Below are 24,503 nucleotides of genomic sequence, written 5' to 3' on the forward strand. Positions count from 1 at the left end.
CCACCAATACCATAAGAAAACTTATTTTACTTTGATTAGTCCTGAACCCACTTCTATGCTGAGTGACAGAGAAAATACGTAAGTTAACAATCCATAAATGTTTTTTCTGGAAATCATTGGTTAGTCTTGTTTGATTGCAAATGTTTTGTTTAGCGTTTTATTAATTGCCTCATTATGTACGTTCAAAGTTAATATTGAAAGAGTTCAAATCTTTATCGGAGCTTAAACAAACTGTCTCTTTGAATCTGTTTAAATGCTGATGTTTGCTCGGGCGGCATCAGGTGCCTCAGTCCGATAGGGACTTTTCATGTCTTCAGGCTTCAAGGCCAGGTCACCTCTTATTTATAGGGTTGTCAGAAGGCTATCTGTCTCGTGCAGCCTTGGTCTAATGTTTGATCTATGGCCTTCTAGTTCGACCCAGGATAATTACTCCACCCTGAAAGGCCAGCGACAAGGTGAGTAAGCATAACTGCGCAAAATGACATAAGGTGTAATTTACTAGCATCATAGCAGATGCAGGTAAAATATTTAACTTAGTAAACAGCACAATAAAGCATGAGTGTCGGAAGATCTCCTGACTCTCGACTCCCTCACAAGTTATAGCAGTGGCTTCTAGTGTTCCTTTTTCAATACTGTTAGCAATTTCCCAATTTTAAAGTAATTTTTCTTGACCAAATGCATCACAGAAATACATACTCAGGAGGATGACATAACCTTTGTGCGATTATATCAATTAATTGGCCACACTAGTCATTTGGTAAGGTCTAGTGCTTGTACTCAAGAGTCTATTATGCTCATTCTGCATGACCCACATCAAGGTTGTGAAAGAAAAAAGTGGCGCCTGCCTGTGACTGGCAACAGTTTGCCATCTTCAAAATAACACCCCCCCACCCCATACTAGTTAAGAACACTCCTATCAAATTAGTGCGACCACTTTGTCAGTAGAGAGGACACTAATTGACTGACTGAATTTGTGAAATGGTTTTGTGTGAACAACTGTTCAAATCTAATACTATCTCAGTATCAAGGCAGAGACTTTTTCATTTAGCCACCTAGAGCGAAGCTGTTAAGATGACATGCTGCTAAATTATCACTTCAGCTCAATCATTGCAATCACCTTCAGTCATCTGTGTAGCAACTACTTGATGAATCAGGAATGAGATATTTGTAATTGTCTTTTCCCAAAGATGAATGTTGGCATTATACAGTGATCTCATCTGTTTGCACTTTACTGCTATGAGTGGATAATTCAGTTGAGCATTTCCCTCCTAAATTCATTTAATGTTGTTGAGCATTTATTAATATAAACACATAGTTCAGTTAGAGATTTAGGGTTAGGGTCATTTGGTTTAATTTTTTTGTAGACCAATTAAAATGGAGAGCAGAATAACTTAGATGGTTATATGTTGAATTTGCATCAAAAAATAAATGGTATTAAATACTGTAATCCTTACCGAAACAACAATTATTTATTTTATTCAGGGTTTTTTTTTCTTTCTGGACATGTTATTACAGCAGACTTCACCTTCATCACTTTTGCAACATCAAGAACATCTGAAAAAAAAAAGGGTTGACGGGGAGAAGCCATTTGGCTGGTGAAATTCCCGTCCCCAGAATCAACATCATCTCATTAAAGCACATTATCAAGCAAATTCATACATTAAATGTCACATTTCACATTATATACAGTAGTAAAGATTTACTTAACAAAACAATTCTGGGTTCATTTTCTGTAGAAGACCTGATCAGTCATATTTTTCAGTTTCTCTTCTACTTCCTTCACATCAGTATTCAAGAAACTTCTGATTTTACTGCAGCCTCACAGGCTCAACTTTTTTTTTACCCAATTGTGTATACTCTTCCTCTTCCACAGCTTATTGCATATATTTTGATGCATCAATCCATAATTCATTGATCCTTTTTCCTCCATGCTTCTGTCTGTGTGCTTCTACATGTGAATGTGTGTGTGCATGCCAAAGTAGAGAGGTTAGTGCGGGATGGGGTGTTGTTAATGGACGCATGTATAATGCATGAGCAGTACATTTCCATTTTCCATATCCTATGATGCAGCAAATGCCTCCAATGACCACCACCATCCTTCTCCCTATTTGCTTGTTGATGGGGACTCGTATTGAACTGCTTTATTGTGCTACCATGACAGTGTTAAAACATACCCCTTTTTTTAATATTCTACCTACAACCCCTTCAGTCACATCATTACAAGCTCTGCTGCTGCTGTGACCCTGGACTGCAGATGGTACTGAGAAGACACTAAGCTCTTAGATTTGTTTCACTGCTTAAAAAGACACTGAAACACAAATATTTATTATGCAGAGAGGCCTACCTGTCAGTGTTGAGGAGCTTTCTGAGTAACTGAACAGTTCAGTACAACTCCTGGTCAATTTCATCAATGCATATTGAGGCAGATGTGTGTAATTGTTCATCATTTCACACATGTCATAAATCACCTTCCTAAATGTTGTTTACTAATGCATAAAAGGGCAGAATACTCGCTTACTGCTGCAAGATCCAAGACATGTGAAGAAAGCTGGCTGTGAGATGCAACCAACACCTTCTGCCTAAAAGGCTATCAAGTAAACATTTTTGGTTGAATGTACGGTAAATAGGATGTTGATAGTGCCACATCATGTGCAAGGTGTGTCTAGTAAAACTAAAATTTTGGCAAAATCACAAACTTCAGAAACCACATCTCAGGTTTACATCAGGAGATGCAGGAAAAACCAGTTGTACATTAAACTGTTTCTTTCTGTTACACCGACCTCCACGATGAGACCAGAACTGAGGTCTTGGAATCACTGAAGAATGTGGGTAGGATTGGAAGACTGGCAGCCAAGAGTAATGGACATTTTTGCAGTGAACTTTAACTGCATATATTTTATCAGTTAATGATTTTATCAAATGTTTTGATTGCTCAGACTAAATACTAGCTCAAATTAACTCTTAAGATACAGAGCTTAATATAATGACAGACATCTAAGGAACAGAGAGAGAAACTAAAGGGTAGAAGGACTGTGCAAAGTTTTAAAAAAAAAAGGAAATAGTACATCACCATCAGTCCAAATTAAAACAACACAGGGAATCATTGTTAAACAGCCAAGTATTTCTGTGTACGCAATGAGTAAAACTGTTTTCCGTTCATTAGAAGAGATTGAACATCATGGTGAGTTTGTAAATCAGTGTCTGACATTTGTTCAAGATCACGGTGCTGCCTCAAATGAAAGATATCATGCCTTCAATGAGTGCATGCGTGTTTGTGTATGCAGAGGGATTGTCTTTCAATACCCTTGAGGCAATGCCAAAGTCTTTGTCTTGAGTGTGTGCAGCAGCAACAGTGTCAGAGGTCATGTAACACAATCTTAAACCTGACCTTAGCAGATGCCTGCAAGATGTGAGCTCTCATTAAATTATGTGGAACGGGATGTCAAATGAAAGTGAGCAGGCCAAGGACTTAAAGGCATCATGATTAAAGCCTGTGTTTACATGACGTTTCATGACGATATATGGCTGCCGTGGAAAAGTTCATTATTTTTACGGTTGACACAGCTCTGTTCACATTGGCGTCTGTAGTCACAAATTACACTTTTGAATTTTTGAATTTAGACTACAGTGCGCCCTCGTTCCTCATGGGTAATGCGTTCCAGGAACCACACATGATTGACAAATTCTGCAATAGAATGACAAACTTTTCTTTTTTTACGGTAATTTAAATGTTTATGAACCTTCTGTAAGTCCGAGACTCACTGAACATAGCGCACTTCCGGATGTCGTCAGCCAAAAGGATACGCGTACCGTATCACATGACTGCCTACCAAAAATCCACGATGAGGTGAAGTCACGAGCGTTGATGCGCGAGGGCGTATTGCCTTTCTTTACAAATCGTTTTGATTCCACACCAGTGCTGAACAATAACATTGACAGTCACAGCGGGTTGTCTTTAACATTCTCACCTTATCCCCTAGAACCATGAATTCTTGCTACCCACATTCCCGCAATAATGCCCAATAGCTATAAATAAAACAAGAGAGAATTCATAAATAAATACACACATACACACACACACACACACACACACACACACACACACATACATAATCAATAAAAGACAAATGAAGATATTTTAGGGATCTAGTGGTCCTTGGAGGATATTAACCTTTTACTATACAAAAACATGCCTCCTTTTTAAATTTTAATTTATTGGTTATCTAATTTTTAAGTTGATCTGTGTGAAGGCCTCCTTTTGCCAGCTGTTATTAAAGAGCGGTGTCTCTCCCAGTAACTTGAGATGTCCGGGTTGCAGAAGGAAACCCAGACATGAGTGAAGGCCAAGACTTCATCCTGTTACTGAAAGAGACTTGTATGTCCATTAAAACAGGACTGTTGGTTCCTGAGAAATATATGTATGTCTAAGCTGATCATTGTTCACCTCATCCAACTCCAAAGTACAACCAACTCACACAAGTGACATCAAATGTGAAAAATGTTTTTCAAATGAGTGTTATGAGTTGACCTGTATTACTACGGGCTAGTTCCACTGAAACTGTGCAATAATTTTGACACTCAAGTCTTCATCAGCTACCAGAGACTTTTTGAGCATCACAGGAGAGCTAGTTAGTTGTCATGTATTTGAAGGTCATTCCTTTATTGTTAAACAGGCTTGTTTATTGGCTTTATAGTAGGATTTCTGGGGGAGTTGGCTTCATGATCAAAACAGTGGGGAAAAAGACTAAATCAAATAGCTTCAGATGTTCAGGATTTGTCTACTTGACACTCCTTCATCCCTAAAACAGTCCGAAAGTCAACATCAATGCTGAATTTATTTTATCTGGTGGAGTTGTGATTACTCCTCCAGGCACTGTAGTTGACTCGATAACAACTCCTGCCATGGCACTGTCAGATGGTTTCACTGTTCAAATTCAGAGCTGATGGAATGAGACGGCAGAGACACTGTGCCAAAGCCAACAGAGAAATGAGAGCAGCTTCATCTTGTTTTTCCTCATCTATCATGTAAGGAGCACATTCAAAAATGTAATGTTTTTTTGCTTGAATATAATTCCTGACAGATTGATTGCAGCTTCTCTGTTCAGATTGTGTCGCTGAATTACAGTTCTATGCAATTGTCTCCTCTTCAGACACTTGTATTTCAAGATTCTTTGAATCATTAGCGTTTGAGGACTGGGTAGTTTAATTTGGCATCTTCACTGTGGAACCTCATTACAGTGTTCTGTCAGTCTTTAAAGGCCTTCTCACACTTCCTTCCTCTTCATTTTTGACTCTTCTAATTGATCTTTTTTCAGGCATGGAAGTCAGGTGTCTGTGTCTTGTCTCTCTCTGCCATTTGCTCTGCAGCTATGTGTGTCGTTAGCTCTTGTTGCTGGGTGAGACAGACAGTTCAGGAATAGTCTCCTGGACTGTCTGTTAATTATTGTTATATAGCCAATGATGACTGTTATAATACCCATTAAACATTATTCTGTAAGCTCCATTACTGATGCAACGCTAAATAACACCAGTTTACTTTCAGTTTTTTCACCAAATTTACCTGAACATATCAGTCACAACATAATTCTACTGATGTCATGCTGTAGAATTAAACTGTGCTTCTCTGAATAAATAATGCCCCGCCACCTAACCAACAGCTTTTGTCCTGAGTCCAACTCTCCTTCTTGACAGTCTATAGAGGGTGTGAATGAGGCTTGACAGACCAGGAATACCAGCATCACTGATGACCTTGCCTATGTTTTGACATTGTTCAATTTTTTGGAGTGTGTGTGATGGCATATCAAAAGCACCCGCTCTTGGTTTGTTGGGTTGCAAAGTCTGCTTTAGATTTGCATTTTATGATGAGGGCAACTAAGTAGAATTCTCATCAATCCACTCTGCATTTAAACCAATTAGACTGAAGCTGTAGTTGAAATGCTACTCAACCTGCAGATTTACTTTTTTCCAAAGCAGTTCTGGTTGTACAGTGTCTGATGGAATAATGCCTGGTGGCATTGTTCTACCTTTTGAGCTGGCAGAAGTAATAACAGCACTGACTTCACATCTATATAGAAGAGTGAGGTAGTAACATAGGGTTTCAGCATTTTCAAAATCTTGTATATGAGAGCCAGAATTGTAAAATTTATAAAAACAGCAACAAGCACTTAGCAACTTACTCAAAGATGAAGAAAATTGACCAGAATGTCCTCAAATCAGAGACAACTTGAGGTCTGGGATCTTCTCACTCTCTGAGCAGGATATAATCATTGTCCAAAAGGCATGGTCAAGGCTGCTATGTTATTTCACGCTCTCGGATTGCAGCAGTCTTCAGACATACATGACATAACATGATGGAATTTTTAATGTTTATTTTAGCATTTAGCATTAGCTTGTTTCCAGCTTCATTACAGAAGTAAAGGGAGAATTTCACCTACACATCTCCATTCCATTACTGACTGTCAAACTCTGCTATGGGCATCACACATGCATGCAGTACAGGAAATGGCAGAGAGTGCCTTTGCAGTAATCATGGGATTTGTTTGGATGTCCAAAAAGCTAACAAGGATTTGCCCTCAAGGACAGTTACCCAATCTGAAAGAAATGGAGGCCAAATCGGGCTGCTAAAGGAGGCAACACATCCAACTTGTTCACCCTTTGTCAGCATCATGTTATTATTGTGGCATGTCTGTTGGTTCTTTAGAGTCAAGCTAGCCCTGCAAAGCCACCTGCTAATCCAGCTCTGCCAACTGTCACACAGTCATTCACAAAGGGAGTGCATTAGATCCCACATAAGGGCTGCAATAGGAAGATTTTCATGGTATAACTGTCTAAGAGAATGGTAGCTCATCATGATTGTTTCTAGAAGTCTATTTGTGTGTGTGTGTGTGTGTGTTTTTACTTGGATACTTTTATATTTTTCTCTTTACAGTGGATCAACTATAATTTAAAAACTTTAAAAATATACCATGATTTTATTTCATGTAATCAATTGGCTATACTGTAAATATGAGATGAAGAGTAAACACTTAATGTCCCAGTGAACCCTTTGACCTGTCAAAGATGGTGCCAAGAGGGGTATCTTCCTCCTCACTATTATTATTATAATGATGATGATGATTGATATTATTGTCGATATATTATTATTGATATTGATTTTGCTGTTCCATTTACGGTTTACATTCTACAGGAACAAGGGAACTTTTGTGCCTTGTTTTTAGTATAAGTAGGATTTTTTTTTTTTTAAATAACCACAGAGCAAAGTGAATACAGTACTGCACTTTTTGTGGAGTGAAATGATTGAGGGGATAAGTTATCTTTTTATGAGTTTTGTTTTTGTGTGGTTGCTTATCAGTTGTGTAAGTTGCAATATTACACATGATTGTAATCAAATGCGCAATTTGATGTGAATGCTGTTTTTTCCCTCCTTATTAGTCTTGCTTCACATTCAGTCCCTGCATAGAGGAGGTCAGTTTGATCCTCTTGCATCTCACCCTTCTCTCTTTTGGCAGCAGTTGTCAATTTGCTGTCCAGACTTAACTCTTTGCCCAAGGCATGGTAGCCATCTGTTAGAGAATACTGAATCTCTTCGTCCCTGTCTTTCACACATACAGATGTCTGTGTGTGTGTGTGTGTGTGTGTGTGTGTGTGTGTGTGTGTGTGTGTGTGTGTGTGTGGGTGCTGGGGGTTTTTTTTCTTTGCATTTTGAAGTGCACACATGTTCATGCAAGCTGCTTCCATTTCCTCCTTGATTGGATCTGAGAATAGGAAGTGGCATATGTGTCACTCAAAGGACCCCTGGTCTCGAGTCTGGATTGGTACATTTCTTAACACATAACTGTCAAGAACAACAGGCGGCGTTGTGGCCTGGTGTGTAGGCGACTGAGGACAGTGAGAGTTTATGGAACAGAAATGAAGGAAAATTCATTTGATTAGAGGATAATTACAGCGAGACAGTTTGGAGATGATGAAATTATTACGGCTAGTTGTTGCATATGACACAGTTGTGTTTGTCACCAAGTTCAGTCTGGTTATGCTGTGGAACCTGCTGCAAGCCAAAATTGTCAACTTGGCACTTTTGTTGTTTCTATTCCCCTCTTGAAGTCTGTCCCGTCTTCCCTTGAATTCTTGTTTTCTTATCACTTACTGCTATTACGTGCTTATCTTACATTCTAAGACATTCTTAAGTTGCCTCAACATCCTCCTCTCCCCCATCTGTAATGAACTGTATATCGGTGGGTAGATTGTGAGATTATATGTTTTGTACTTTGTGTTTGTCTCTGCATGTATTAAGCAGCTGAGAGTGAGAAAAATACTGAGAAGTCTCGGCTCAGTGGGAAGTAATATCTTAGAGTGAGACAAGCCTTGAATGCATTGTGACCAGTAGTTGTCAGCACGCTAAGGATGCATGGAAAACTATTAACATGAGATAAGTGTTCTTTAATGCCAGCATCGTACTGCAGGAAAACCAGACCGATTCCACTCTTCGTTTCAATTGAGATGGAAGACTGATGTGAAACTTAAATCTGTAGTGTAGTCTTATGCGGTGTTAGGGGTTCTGTGTCTTATACCTCCAATCTGCACATGAACAACCAAGCCTGACCTGACAAATTTTAGGTAGAGATTGATAATTCAGAAATGGAAATCTGAATGTGTATTTGGTGTGAGAGTACACCGTTGATCATGTCAGTAGATGTTAGCCTTTACTCTTTGTAGTTAGCTGTGAGCCAGTGCATACAGCACTTGATATTCTTGTGTGAGCCTGTCACCAATGGGTCAGATATGGATTTATTCAACAGATCAGTCTGAAGTGGAGACCAGAGGGCCAGCTCATTATAGATTTAGCGGACAGATGAGACTGACTTGTCCTTTTCTCTTTGTCCTAGTACAGTTTCTATTATTTTTGTTGCTTAACTTTCTCTACCAACGCAATGAAGCATAAAAATCTGTCAAATAATTCTCATTTGTGACACAAAATTTATATATCGAAACAAAACAATTAAGAATTCAGACTTTCAAAAATTACACAAATAATGTTGTGATCTTGTTAAACACATAGTGTACCTAGATGGTAATTAAAGTAAATATATACAAATTCATAATTTATGTTACCTTCCTAGGTACTGTCTATTGGGAAGTAGTTGTCCCAATCTCCAACCCCTAAATTTCAATCCCTGAAAATACTTTCCTGTAAAAGATTTGTTTCTTCATTTATTCCAATAGTATATTTTAAAATATATGTTTGGTTTATTTTAAACAGAATGTAAAATATGTAGATTCACTTTGCAGTTTTTAAAAAAAATACAAAACATGCTTCAAAAAATGCTGTCCCACGCTTTTATGTTACAACCGTAACACAAGTTGCTTTACCACGTGGTGGAGCCTCGTTTTAGCCACACATTTTTGGTCAGGAAGTTACACAGCATCCCTGTCCTTTATGGCTGCATGGTGAGTCATTATCATCATTTTTAGGTAAATGTGTTCCAAAGTCTGAAAAATCAGTATGTTACATTAATACGTGTCACAACTGTACACAAATTATCTACAAGTCAGTACATCTTGAAGGACTCAAATCAAAATATGTTTTGTTGTGTGTACAACTGTTCAAATACGTTTCTAGCCATTTACTTGTTAGTATGTTTGAGTTATGCTAGAAATTGTCTAAAAATGTCACAACCGTAACAATTTAACGTTACAGTTCTCTATCATTACGGTAGTGACAACATGGAATTTTTTACATACACTCAACAAAAATATAAATGCAACACTTTTGTTTTTGCTCCCATTTTTCATGAGATGGACTTAAAGATCTATAATTCATTCCAGATACACAATATTATCTTTTCTCTCAAACATTGTTCACAAATCTGTCTAAACTTGTGATAGTGAGCCCTTCTGCTTTGCTGAGATAATCCATCCCACCTCACAGGTGTACCTCATCAAGATGCTGATCTGACATCATGATTAGTGCACAGGTATACCTTATACTGCCCACAATAAAAAAAAACCCTGAAATGTGCAGTTTTGTCTCACAGCAAAATACCACAGATGCCACAAGCATTGAGGGAGCGTGCAATTGACATGCTGACAGCAGGAATGTCAACCAGATCTGTTGCTCGTGCATTGAATGTTCATTTCTCCACCATAAGCCGTCTCCAAAGGCATTTCAGAGAATATGGTAGTACATCCAACCAGCCTCACAACTGCAGACCACGTGTAACCACACCAGCCCAGGATCTCCACATCCAGCAGGTTCACCTCCGAGATCGTCTGAGACCAGCCACTCAGACAGCTGCTGAAACAATTGGTTTGCATAACCAAACAATTTCTGCACAAACTGTCAGAAACCATCTCAGGGAAGCTCAACTGTATGCTCGTCGTCCTCATCGGGGTCTTAACCCCACTCCAGATCGTCGCCGTAACAGACTTGAGTGGGCAAATGGTCATATTCGATGGTGTCTGGCATGTTGGAGAGGTGTTCTCTTCATGGATGAATCTCGGTTTACATTGTTTAGGGCAGATGGCAGACAGCGTGTGTGGCGTCGTGTGGGTGAGCACTTTGCTGATGTCAGTGTTGTGGATCGAGTGGCCCATGGGGGTGGTGAGGTTATGGTATGGGCAGACATCTGTTATGGACGAAGAACACAGGTGCATTTTATCTGTACACAATTCTTGGAAGCTGAAAATGTCCCAGTTCTTGCATGGCCAGCATACTCACCGGACATGTCACCCATTGAGCATGTTAGGGATGTGCTTGACCGGCGTATACGACAGCGTGTACCAGTTCCCACGAATATCCAGCAACTTCTCACAGCCATTGAAGAGGTGTGGACCAACATTCCACAGGCCAAAATTGACAATCTGATAATCTCTATGCGAAGAAGATGTGTTGCACTGCATGAGGCAAATGGTGGTCACACCAGATACTGACTGGTTCTGAGTTCCTAGACCCCCAATAAAGCAAAAAAAACCTGCACAAAACCTGCACATTTTTTATTGTGGGCAGTATAAGGTAAACCTGTGCACTAATCATGATGTCAGATCAGCATCTTGATGTGGTACACCTGTGGGTGGGATGGATTATCTCAGCAAAGCAGAAGTGCTCACTATCACACATTTAGACAGATTTGTGAACAATGTTTGAGAGAAATGGTAATATTGTGTATCTGGAATGAATTATAGATCTTTAAGCCCATCTCATGAAAAATGGGAGCAAAAATAAAAGTGTTGCGTTTATAATTTTGTTGAGTGTATTTAAGGCAATGTCTCATCATTGTTACATTATACTCAAATACTGTATAGTAATAATATGTATTTATGTTATTATTTATGTTTACACTGTTAATGTTCAATAATTTTTATTGTTAACTAGCTTTTGAAATAAATAACAAAATAACTAGGTTTTGAAAAAACTTGGTGCTAAACTAACTAGGTTTTTATACTAGGTTTTGAACTAACTAACCCACCAGGTTAGGGTTAGGGTTCTTTTATGCTTGGCATTCATGGGCTCTGGCTGAGTAGTACTTCTCTTTTTGTGACGCAATCCTTTCCTGTCTTTCAGTTGGAGTTTCACTCAGAATTCGTTGCAGTTTTCTGTGTCGTTCCTTTTGTTTGGACTTTCTGCTCAAAAACATGAATATTGTTGGAACAGTTATGGCATCTAAAATTATGTTAAATGGGAAGTCCATGTATAGTTATTTCTTCTCCCAACATGGCAGATGCCTTCCACCATATTGTTCACGTGATTCCTTTTGGCCGATGTGTCGTGATTGGTTGGGTGCTTGATCGACAGGTGTTGGAGTTTGTGACAGCGTGAAACTTTTTCTAGTAAGCTTATTCAAATATATCGGTGGAGAGGTGATAACTATGTGCATTCAATGTAATAACTCTGAGATCTTTAAGATCACTCATTCTTTTTACAGATGAGTCTTGGAAAATAAACTTTGAAATTTGTTTAAAAATTGATTTTAAGTGATTTCATTGAAAAACCCTTAATTATGAATTTCTAAAAATATTCATTAGAGGGTGTATGGAAACACAATTTTAAAAAATTAATATGTTATTGCAGTGTTACAGTAGTGACGCATTTCAGGTGCGGGAAGACATTTCAAGAACAGCCAAGGCATTAATATATGGAATTTGACTGCGCCTTTTCTAGATTTTCACCGTAGAAACATGGCACAATATTTCTGAACAAGGTTTTTTTGGAAAAAAAACAAGAACTTTTGAAAATGTGTCTCCAACTCTGAACTTTGCACGAATTTGGTAAAATAGCCAATATGCAAAATGTGTGTTTACATGTTGCGTTCTAGCTTGTTTGAAAGGGGATTACGGTATTTCCCGCACTATAAGGCGCACCTTAAACGAAGGGCCTATTTCAAAACTTTTTTTCAAAGAATAAGGCCCATTGTATTATAAGGTGCACTGTTGGCTTTTAGGTTCGCCTGATAGTGCGGAAAATACTGTACATGAACTTGCTGGCTAATCCAATAAACCTATGGATACAGTATCATTGACACATAGAGAATGCTGTATAATTAATGCAAAGAGAAAATGTCATTTTCAATACACATTAAAAATGAATTTGTCTTTACATCACTAATTCTTATAGCAATTCTCTCATTGTCCTTATTCATGAAAATCTTAATCAGGAGTGGTGCTTTGTAATGTGACCTCTGAAGATTGAGGCTTTATTTGTGTTTAAACAAAACCATTTATTTCTTCATTTTGTTTATTTTGAAGTTGCTAGCATTTCACATTAATAAAAGATGATTCCCTGAAGTTTTCTGAACACTTTCTCAGATCAACATGTTTTCATCAGTAGAGTCAATCTTTCTGCTGGTTGTTGCTGTAAAACTCTGCTGAGGTTGGTAAAGGCAGCGCAGCAGTGACTAACTTGTGTAAAGTAATATACTTGATTGGAAATGCCCAGGCCTAAACATCAACAACAGGCCTGTGTTCTCTGCCCGCAGGGGCCACAGTACTGCCTTTATGCCTTTGCTCCCAGTTACACCAGTATGGGTCACACTTGCTCCAAACACATGCACATATTCACATACAGAGTGAAAGCCTCAACACCACTGGCAGCAGGCCTTTGAGACAGCAAAAACGTTTTAAGCTTGATGATACCATGGCTTCAACATGCTGATGCAACGAGCAGCCACTGCAGGAAGATGCTTGGTAATGACACAGGATAGCAGGAAGGAGTCCTCATTCCTTCCTGGTTTATATGTCTGGCCTGTCAGTTTCATCATGCGTTAGTAAATAACAAAGCAGGAATCATCACAGTAGAGCTGGCTGGCAGACTTCTCCCTCTTGCTGGATTTCATCACTGCTCAAAAGTGGGAGTCGATAACACTTTGTCCATTCTTGTCAGATCTCAAAAGAAAACATCTAGATCAAAGCTAAGAACCTTTCGTAAATTTGGATTGATTGTTGTTTTTTCAGCTATTTCGGTAACCCACCCCTTAACAGGTGCTTTACATAAATGGCCATGATAGAAAATGTCTTGCTTTCTACAGGGAGCCTTTCTACACCTGTCACATTCTTTGTTGTTCTGCAATTTATCATGTTCACTTTTTCTGTACTTGGACATATTTTTATCTCTGATAGCTCACAGCGGTGCTGTTATAAGGTGAAGTGTAGTCATAAAACACAATCTGCTGTTCATGACACTCATGTTGTACGTTCAACTTACAGGATTTGTGGATTTTTTTCGTAGACTTTGTTGCTTTCTCCTGGAACTACATGTTTTCATGCTAATACTGCCTGCCTCTACTCACACCCACCTAATGTAAATATGCATGCTCGTTGTTTACTATCTCTATCTTATATACAATGTATTCAAAGGGCAACAGGATTGTGGCAGACAAATAGACGCTAACTCATTTCAGATGAAATTGGAGACTGAGCTGGTCCTTTGCCTTTTTCCTCATTTTGAGTCAAAAACAACCACAACTGTTCTACATGCTGCTCAGTTGCTAAGCAGTGGACTGTTTATTTTCCTGTGAAAAATTTTCTTCATTCCCTGCTCTGCACAGACAGTCTGATTCCTCTGCTTCTTGAGGAAATACTTGTATGTGGCTTTCATATTATCTCTGTCAGTTCATTGTTAATATAAGGAATGAGTTGAGACAGGGTTAGTTCCATCAGTAGAGCTTGCTTCTTATACATCTAGTCTGTAGGTCCTCCAGCTGCTGGCGATTGATCGATTCCACCCTTAACCCTCAATGTCTCTCCCACATTTTTCAGCGGTCATCTACATCAACAGTTCATCGGCCCCTGTCACACATTAAAGACTAAAATACCAGGAAAGGAATGAGATATAAAGGCCAGTATACTCCAAATTTAAAATTAAAGTAATACATTTAGTATGTTAACGCATCATCAGTTGCTTCTTTAGTGTATAAATGTCAAAAAGCAACAAAGCCTGATGTTTGAGAAATGAAGTAAAAAGTCAAAATTATTGGCCGCTAATTTTTAATAAAATAACAAATTAGCCATTCATCTCAAAGTCATTAGCTGCAATTCATTCTCAATTGTTTTGTCATTTAATTCAGTCATCTGGGGTTTTTTTTCTTTTTTTCTAATGCTGGGACTGTTTACGATCTGATGACAATTCTATTTAGGTGCTAAAAAGAAATTACTCTACTTCCTCTACTGGTTTGGTACGTAATAAAGTTGATAAATAAGATGGTGAAAAGAAACTTTTGGAAAGTACTAGCAATGCAAGTGTGTTCATGAAACAATTCTGAACTTCCATGCTGGAAGAGGAGATGTGGGGATAATTAGCTTCATGTAAAACCAAGTGTGTGACAGAGGCCAGATCAGTAGTGTCAGTCCCGCTGTCCTCATGCTACCAGCTCCTGCCGAAGCTTTTCCCCACAGAATTGCCTCTAACGGTTGCATTGTATTACATCATTATCTAATGACTGATAAAACACATCCTCCAAGATCCCACGGTAATCCTAATTTTTTTTACTCAATATGTGTATGTGTTCAAGTTTTAGTGGAAGAATTCTGTCTGTCCAGCCCTGCAGCAATTCTCAAGTATCTTTCAAAGCTCAAGTGCTTGTACAATTGTTGTCAGTGTTTCAAAGCCAGCTGGGAAATATATTAAAGTAAAACGGTGTAATGCAGGAATTTTCTTCGTGCTGCATGTATGTATGTGAGCTGTGGAGACTGAAGTATAGCAGGAAAAATCAGCAAACTTATATAATTTTTATTTGTAAAAATAAATTCACAAATAACAATTTGCCTCTAAGGGCTTTACAATCTAAACAGATTAACTAACATATGCAACATGTGACATTTAATAATTAACTTCATTTAAGAATCCATTGTACTTTGGTACATTTTTTTCAGCATGGTCCTTGAATCTTCAAGTCAAAGGGATCTCATGTGCTGTCAAGGCAATAACATTGTCTCTGATTGTTTGAATATCATGGCCGCCAGCAGCAAACTTATGTCAAGTTTGCAACACAGAATAATAGATGTCAGATTTATGCTCATAAAATTATTTTACAAAGCCTCCAAACAATCCCTGCAGTTCCAGGGAAGCTTTCGCATTGGAACTTTAGTTTCGAGGAAACTAAGGTAAGCCTGTGACATACAGTATCCCATATTTAACATTCAATGATGTTGAACCCAGAGTTATTGTTGTCCAGTCACTGAGACCGTTGGAAACTGTTGATTTTCCCTGGCAGGCAGGCTTCTTGTTGCCATCAATAAAGGAACTTTGTCAACAGCAACCTGATCGTTGATGTTTCACAATGGACATCATCATAGACATTATTCAGATATTCCCAACCCTAATTCACATTCTTCAAGTCTTCAGATGCTCAACTGCACTAGTATTATTCAGTAAAGAGGGCAGATACTTATTTTGAATTAAGGCAGCAGTGGCACCATGAACTCAACTGCTAGTTCCTAACAGTAGCAAACTCCCATGTGTTCATGCATGTATTTGCTTAAAAGAAAATAAAGCTTCTCTGGAATGACAGTTATGATTTATTCTTACTTCATATTCCATTTTCGTCAGCCGGGAATATGTTCATTTTTTTTAACTGAGGTTTAAGGTTTGTGGTATGCTAGAAAGCATCTCTTCCTTTTCCTGCTTAACAAAAAATGGCCCACAGACTGAACAGCAGATGGGTGAGGGCTTCATCACAGTGTGATGAGCCAACTGCTTGGTGGGCAAAGTGGGCGCTTCGGAATCATCATCTGCAACAGAGTGGAGATGTCGCTTTGTGTTTGTATGTCTCAACAGAAAATCCCTTTCACACGAACGTCAAAGTCGACTCGGATCTCAGACACTCAAAGTTTTTGTGATAAGATTAGAAATATCTTCTGCTTGTTATGTTTTTAATCAACATATCAGAGAGCACATTCTGTTCCATCAGCCAGTCTTGGCTCATGCACCACAAAGAAGTAGGATCTGACAGCTGTCTGTGGAGACTGGACTGACCCATCTTTGCCCAAAGGCTTTGCTGTGCGTGTGTGTGCTACATGCTGTGAAGTAGTGTATTTGAGGGTCATCCCTGAGAGGCTGCACCCTGGGCAAGTATTAGTGGAAAGCACACTGACAGGCACCCCTGGGTCTGTGTAGTGTTAGATTCCCTTTGGCAGATGCACTTTTTCTGGTTGCCTCAGGCTGTTTGGAAAAAAACAAAACAGAAGTGGATAAAATACAAACTTCCATCCTTTCACTACAAAAGTGTTTCATGAAAGCATTATGATTTATCTTAAAAGGGGGAAACCTGATGGCATGTGTTGGATGTTTTTCAGAGTTATTGGGATAGGTCCACTCTCTAAAATAAATAAAGACAGCCTTATATTCCTTTCAGACTAGATAGAACTCAATGAGTTAGAACTAGAGGGGAGAAACCTGGCGGCTCTACAGACAGCTGAGATCTGTTTCCCAGCTGAAGCCAAGGCTGTGAGGTAAAGGAAGAGATGCAATAAGTGTCCAGATGTGAGATGTCCTCGCTGGCTCCCTGTTTACATTTCTCAGCTAACGGGAGAGTATTTTTAACCTCTGTTTTTGTTCGCTCTGCAGGTGCTGGAGAGTCGGGGAAGAGCACCATTGTGAAGCAGATGAAGTGAGTAACTGCTCATTGTTTTACTTTTCCTCCCATCATGTCATTATAATCCATCTGTATATGTGCTGATTTCCAACATTTTTTAGTATAGTCAGTTTGAATTATAGGAATTTGAATCGAAGAATTATCACAGTAGTCATTTGCTGATATGAAGCGGTACATCATGAATGCCACCTTAACACAACACAATGGGTTTGAATGTCGGCGTTGATGTGATTCCATCCCTTAGCTTTTATGGGTGTTTTTTATTCGTTAAAAAAATAGACCTGAAAAATTTTGTCAAATGTAATAAACCTGAGCACATTATCCCATACACTAGACAAAATGTTGTTAATCTGTCATTGACACCCAGAGCCTGACCAGAAGAGGGAGGTTTTATCTCATCTGTCTACATTAGGAAGTCAGCCAGAAGCAGAAAATTACTTTTTTCCCCCTCAGGTTTATAAAAGGTCCAATTAATTTGATTTAAAATGAGTCCTTTCTATTTAATTACAAGTAAAGCAGATTCCAAACTACATCTTCCACTGTCCGTGCACGCGCGCAAACACACACACACATAAACAGGTGAACTATATCTGTATGCAGGAATGTCCCTCTTCTGACTCAAATCTTCTAGCCTGCTGATATGGTGAGTAATCTAGAGTTTGGCCCAGGAAGCTTCGCACTCCGGCTCAGAGCCAGCTGGTGTAATGTCGAACATTAACAGGGAATGAACACCTCTAGGCAGCCATGCACTTTATAGAAACTAGTGTTGTGCAACTGATCAAGTCATTTTGAGGTGAGCCACTGCTTGTCACCACTTAACATCTCTAATGCCCTGTCTCTACTGCATGAGACACACACATCAGATCCGTAAATTCTCAGTAATCCTCCTTGCATTTCCCTAGACTATGGCTAACTTTACTTATTTACTATGCTATTATAGATTTTTTAAAACTTTTATATACATATATATATTTTATATTATATATATATACCGTATATATAATATTTAGTGCAATTTCCTCCTGGATTATTTATCTATCTATCAATCTATACTGGTCTGATCCTCGAAGGGAAATTAAGAGAACACTCTAGCCTAGTTAGTAAATAGCACACGAACACACACACGAGCACACACACAAGAGGTAGAGTGGCAGGCAGCCCCTTTGTGGAGCGCCCCAAATGAGCAACTTGTAAGGCGGTGCCTTGCTCTAGGGCGTCTCGGCAGTGCTCCAGAGGAGAGCTGACACCTCTCACTGTCAGCTCACACTCCGGGTGTTTTTTTGGGCGGGAGCTCGAATCAAACTGCCGATCTACCCACTCTACGACTGAGCCACCCAATGATTAAGTGAGATATGATGATGGTGATGATGAAGTGAGATATGAAATATCGCCTTGAAACTTTTAATCAAGGAAAGCTGACGGCTCACAAAAATTGTTTGACATATGTTCTTCCAACAATCTGAAAGCTGTGCGGAAGTACAGACCTTAACTTTAGTTTATACAGGTAGAAGCTTGAATGGAACTGCTGGGTTTCCTGACTGTGTTACATCCCTCTTGTAAGACCCTTGAAACCCCAATGGTTGTTTCTTGTCATCGTGTTAATTTTAGCTTTGTGTGCTTTATACAAATCTCAGATGTGACTCACTGGTCATGTTTTTTTGGTTAACTTTTTTGTTTTTGTTGTCAGTAACAAAAATGGATCTGGTCCCAAATAATTTTGTCCACCTGGCCTCATAATTTGTAAGTGTAGATATTTAATCCTCTTGTCTCTTTGCTTGAGAATCATGTGAATCTGCAATACTAATGAGATTTAATCTAGTTCAGAATTTTTGAGAAAATGAGGGGGAAAAATACTCAGCTGGTTGATATCAACTGTTCAGAAACATGACAGTCACAGAACATGACAGCTGTGATGATGAGATTTCAATCCAGCCCACTTTATAGTTGTATTGAAGATATCCTTCGGACGACACTTGACATGCATTTTTTTTAAACACATGTTCTGAATATTTAAGAGATGGAAGAAGCTTGGAGTCCATACAATGCGCTGTTGCTAACAAAGGTTTCCTGATTGTCTTAGTCCTTGTCAAATGTACTAGAAAAAATAGTGCTTTTATACAAATCTCTACTGCTTTCATTGAATATCACTATATATTCATTCACGAATCACAATATATTTAATCTATTAAGTACCTAATCGTGCTGTTTTTTTTAACAATTGGTTTCTAACTGTATGTCTCTTAAGTGAATTTCCCAGTATTTTCCACAAATCAATGTGGTTTGTTTCTGTCCAAAATGTCAGGTTTCCCCAGAGACAGTTTGTGTCTAGGTCCATCTGTATGGTGTTTGTTTACGATGCCGTTGTTATTCAAGAAGTACTTGCAAAAATGAAGTTTATTCTAAAAAACAAATTATTCTAAAAAGTATTTTTAAATAATTAATGACTATTTTTCAGATGAGAGGAAAATAATCTATGCTTTTTGTCGTATCGGTTGTGACTCAGTGTTCCACAGTGGGCTCTCTTGAGTTTTAATGAGATCCCATTGAGGACATCACTCCACTGGTGTTCATCCTGGCTGAGATGGGCCAGAGGAGATGGTTCTGTTTGATTTACAGCCCTGCAGCCTCCGTCTCAGTCACATGCATTTCTCTGTCCATGTTTTTCTGTCTTAACACTGCTACACAATAAATAATTAAATTAGTAAATTATTTGTATCATCATGATTTGAAAAACAAATGCATGTTTTCACACTTTTGAAGTAATTTGTGATTGGATAAATAGATCATCTTTAATCCGTTTAGTAAAACATGTTATAAATTTAGGCCATGTTATTGCAATTTTTACATCTGGATAAGTAATCAACAAAACAAGCTTTTGCGTTATCAGCTTTGACCCCCCCCCCTCCCCATCACGGGATAAGGATCTAAAGAAAATGGATTGAAACAGATTAAACTAATTTGTTTTACATTTTAACTAAAAAATGCTGCCAAGAAAGGAATATTCATAGTCTTCCTCTCAGGTTGCCTGACAGGCAAAAGTCAGGCCATTACATTCACAGTATTTTGTACCATGTGACATCTTACAGGTCCTATAATATTCATAGCTCTGTTTTACTCATTTGAATGGTTCACTGATCTTCTCCTTACCTCTCCCTGGTCTTTTCAGGATCATTCATGAGGATGGCTACTCAGAAGACGAGTGTAAGCAGTACAGAGCCGTGGTCTACAGCAACACAATCCAGTCCATTATGGCCATCATCAAAGCTATGGCCAACCTCAAAATCAACTATGAGGAATCTACCAGAGCGGTAGGTACTGGGGGGGAGACAACACTTCCGCGATGTTGTTCTCAGCATGTTGTTGTCCCTCCAAGCTGCATTACTGCAATGAATTTATTATGTAATAGAGATGAAAATATATTGTACCAGCAAGACGACATCCCCGACCACGCCAATCAATATGTGTTTCTAACTTCAAAATGCTCTCTCCTACAGAGAGATTCTCCAAAGTTAGATACAAATGAAACAAATATATCCGTGCTGTGTTGTTTGAAATGTGTTGCATAAACGTGTTAAAGTATAACTAATAACTACAGTCATATTATCTTTACTCATCACCACCAAAGCATTCACTCTGTCTCAATCCCTCCACTCATATCTGGCCTTGAGGAACTAAAAAATGTGCTGCATTCTCTTGAGTCCTCCTTGAGTGCAGGTTGACAGCTTCTACATGGAAATCAACTCTGAGCAGCCGGCTCTTTCAGAAGGCCTCCCACAGAGGTGTATTTTATGTCCCTGCCCGTGTTTGTGCTGTCAGAGAAAACCACAAACAACTGACTCTCAGTCTCCTGTCCCAGGAGATGTACATAAAAAATAATTCTCCTGCATAGAAAAATATTGCTTTTTTTCTATAACCCTACCCTAATCCATCTCATATCTGTTATTTGGCTCTCAGATCATTTAAATATATCCAGTGATTTTGTTTAAAATTAATGAAGCATCCAGTGTCTATCAATATGAGAAGTATGTGTGAAATGCTAGTTGTGGAGAAAAAACACCAACTTTATCACAGATCTGCAATTACCCGAGTATATTTCAACTTCAAATTAACTTGCTGTGACCCTAATAGATTTGATAAATCTGACTTTACAGTTTCTGTATACGTTTAATAGTACTCAAAGTTCTTTACAATTTTCACTCCCCCACTCGAACTTCGTTCCTGAGAAGAATAAACATTTGTACAAAAAGAGATGGGCAGTTGTTGTTTTGTTTTCTGTTTTTTTAATGGACAGAGCATTTTCAATGTCAGAAGTGATTCTGCTGAGTTTGTTAGTTCTGTATGACAGATTCTGGTGAACGGGCCATCTGTGGGATGGCTTGCCGGTTGCTGTGAATGTCCTAGAGCCTTTCAAACATTTCATTTAAAAGAACAACATTTGTCCTATAACCAGGAAGATGTTTCACTGTATATTTTTAATGTGTACTAAATATGCCATAATGGATCTTTATCAAATGGATCATTTCCTCAATAACAGAATTTTCATGGCTGTCATGAATCCTTTTAACTCAACATGAGCTCAGATCAGTTATTATAAGAAGTCTCTTTTCTCAGACTTAAAACATCAGTGTGAAAAGATGGTTATTCCATTTGCCTGTTGAACAATAGCTTTAGTAGAGACTCTTATGTAGGAGACTACAGTTGGGAAACTGATCTTGCCAATCCGGTGAAGTAAATTCCTTTCCCTTTTGTCTATTTATACGGTATATACAGGTATGTCAAAGAGAAGGGCGGCACGGTGGCGCAGTGGGTAGCGCTGTCGCCTCACAACACAGCGGGTCCGGGTTAGAGTCCCGCTATGTGCAGAGTTTGCATGCTCTCCCCGTGTCTCCGTGGGTTCTCCGGCTTCCTCCCACAGGTTGATTGGCAGGTCCCAAATTGTCCATAGTAGTGAGTGTGTGTGTGCGTGGTTGTATGTCTTTGTGTGTTGCTCCGCGGCGTACTGGCGTCGTGCCTAGAGTGTCCCCCGGTTTACGCCCTATGCCAGCTGAGATAGGCTCCAGCTCCCCGCAACCCGCTACAGCGGATACAGCGGCAGAAAATGGATGGATGGATGGATATGTCAAAGAGAGTGTGAATGTCAGAAAGCCCCCCTGTCCTGCATTCAGTTTGACTGATATCTGTTTAAAACCACCCGTATTTGTATTTAATAAAGGGAAGTTGATGTATTGTGACATGGTTAAGTAATACTTCAAGGTCTACTCGGTAACAACCAAGTTAATGGAGCCAAAAAAAAAAAAAAGCCAAAGTGGTGAAGAAAGAAATCTTTTTATATTTTCAATTTGGATGGCCACAACTATGCTTCTAACTGTTTGATGGATGACTGTCCCACCTCATCTCTGAAAAGCTATGTCACAGGTCAAACAGTTAAAACGCTGAAACTCTGAGGATGCAGTGAGGAGCATGTATGTGGATAACCGTCCTGCTAAGATGTACAGAGTAATAGAGCTTCCCTTGTGTTTAAAGTTCCCTTTGACCTCAGTGCCTCAGACTTCTAACCGCCAGTAAAGTCTATTGTAATCATAAATTCTTCAGGATAATGATGAGCTCCGGAAACAACAGTTTGATAAAATAAGACCAAAAGATCCAGAGAAATCCTTTAAGAGTTTCAGCGGACGAGCCTCTGCACATTTCATATGATCATCTGTGGATCATAAAGGCTAGCAAGTACCTCAGATGTTAATCTACTGGCACCGAGTCATGCCTCTGTTTTTCCAGGCCAATCTAGCTTAAAGATGGATTCATTAGAGTGCCAGTATTAATGGTAAATGACCGTGTGGTGTCCCAGGCTCATTTAGGTCAATGATGGCTACATAATTTCTCATCATACTTGTCCTCACTCATTAGTTTACGCCTTCTTGGTCTCTTGTGTGCAATATGGCTGTCCGAGGCAGCATATCTGCTTACAGTGGGCCATAAATCTGATTCCAATGGCTCGCAGAGGGCCGCATGTCACATTACATAACCATGGAAAGTAAAAGTACTCTTTTTCTTTCTATTACAGAACCACATCCAGAAGTCATAGCTCTTATCTACAGTTTCTTAGTATAGCCAATTGGCTGTCGTTTTCAAAAAGCACCAGTTTCCACAAGCATACACAGGATCTCTGCTGCAACAACAAGCTGCAGTTTGTGTGTTGGCCAGTCATCAGTCTGATGATCACGTGCCAAATCTGGTTTATGTTGGCAAGTCAGAAAATCTGTAGTCCAATGAATCTCTGGTCTGTTTTTGTTTTGTTGTCCTTGTTACTTTAGTAACATTCAAGAAGGCCTCTGTCAACATCAGAAATGAAACAAAACTATATCTAAAACTCTTCTGAAATGTTAATTAGATATTAAGTGAAGTAGAGTAATAATTAGTTGACAGTAATCCCACGCCATCATCTCTTAACCCGATGGTCCAGTACAAAAACCAGTAGAGGCTCTTCGTCTCTTTAATGAAGAAAAATGAGCTTTAAAATAATTAATTTGTTTTTCTGAAGAGACTGCTCTGTGTGTGTCTTTGTGTGTTTTGTCAGGATGATGCTCGCCAACTGTTTGCCCTGTCAGCAGCAGCAGAGGAACAGGGCATTCTGCCAGAGGACCTGTCCAACATCATCCAACGGCTGTGGGCTGACGGCGGCGTTCAGAGCTGCTTCACACGGGCGAGAGAGTACCAGCTCAACGACTCTGCTGCCTAGTGAGTACCTGGAAAACACACAACATCTCAACACCTCAGAGGATCCTGTTTCAAAGTAAGAAGAACATTGTCATGCACGGAAACTTGCCCAGAAATTTATGAGAAATGATGACGATACGTGGCACAGGGCAGCCTTATCAGAGTAGTTCTTAATTTAGAATCTGGATCAGAATCTAGCCACAATAAATCTTTTTGCTTCCCAGTGCTGGTTGTGACGAACAACACAGCAATCTCAAGCTGAACAGCAGCCTCTCTCTTCAGGTCCTAAGTATCTTATTTACCCTCAACTCAGAGGTCATAATTTGTTAGTGGTAATGTTCTAGTGTTGTAACTGGAGAGCAGGAGGTAATTGTGAGACACTGCCGGCAGGAGGTGAGACGTGTCTTTCTGCCTGACCCTTGGGTAATAACTGCTGTTCTGAGTTGGGCATCCAGAGAAAAAGGAGAGCCTCAGCCTTCATTCACGAGCTGCAGCAGGAACTAACACTGAGTTTAATCCACAAGGCATTTGGTAATACTATAACGCCGTTAGAATGTGCTTTTGAACTGTCACAAGTCTGGTGAATGTTTTTAAAAAATAATTGCTTTGCAGTCGAGGCGGCATTTCCCTCCATTGGGGGTGATATTGTTCTGTTTGTTTTTGTCCAGCGCAGTCGTAACTTCTCCATCGTCGCTTCACAGCTCTCGT

The 24,503-nt window shown here is 39.2% G+C and overlaps 1 protein-coding gene across 1 annotated transcript in view; it reads left to right on the plus strand.

Annotated features, from left to right (window-relative positions):
* Positions 1-24,503, plus strand: part of LOC137594825 (guanine nucleotide-binding protein G(i) subunit alpha-2-like) — a 52,319-nt gene that overhangs the window by 22,181 nt on the left and 5,635 nt on the right. The window contains exons 2-4 of the mRNA XM_068314381.1: positions 17,054-17,096; positions 20,248-20,389; positions 23,656-23,816. Coding sequence (XP_068170482.1) covers positions 17,054-17,096; positions 20,248-20,389; positions 23,656-23,816 — 346 coding nt within the window. The remainder of the gene's footprint in view (positions 1-17,053; positions 17,097-20,247; positions 20,390-23,655; positions 23,817-24,503) is intronic.

The sequence above is a fragment of the Antennarius striatus genome, chromosome 5, assembly GCF_040054535.1.
Source record: "Antennarius striatus isolate MH-2024 chromosome 5, ASM4005453v1, whole genome shotgun sequence".
Classification (NCBI taxonomy): Eukaryota; Metazoa; Chordata; class Actinopteri; order Lophiiformes; family Antennariidae; genus Antennarius; species Antennarius striatus.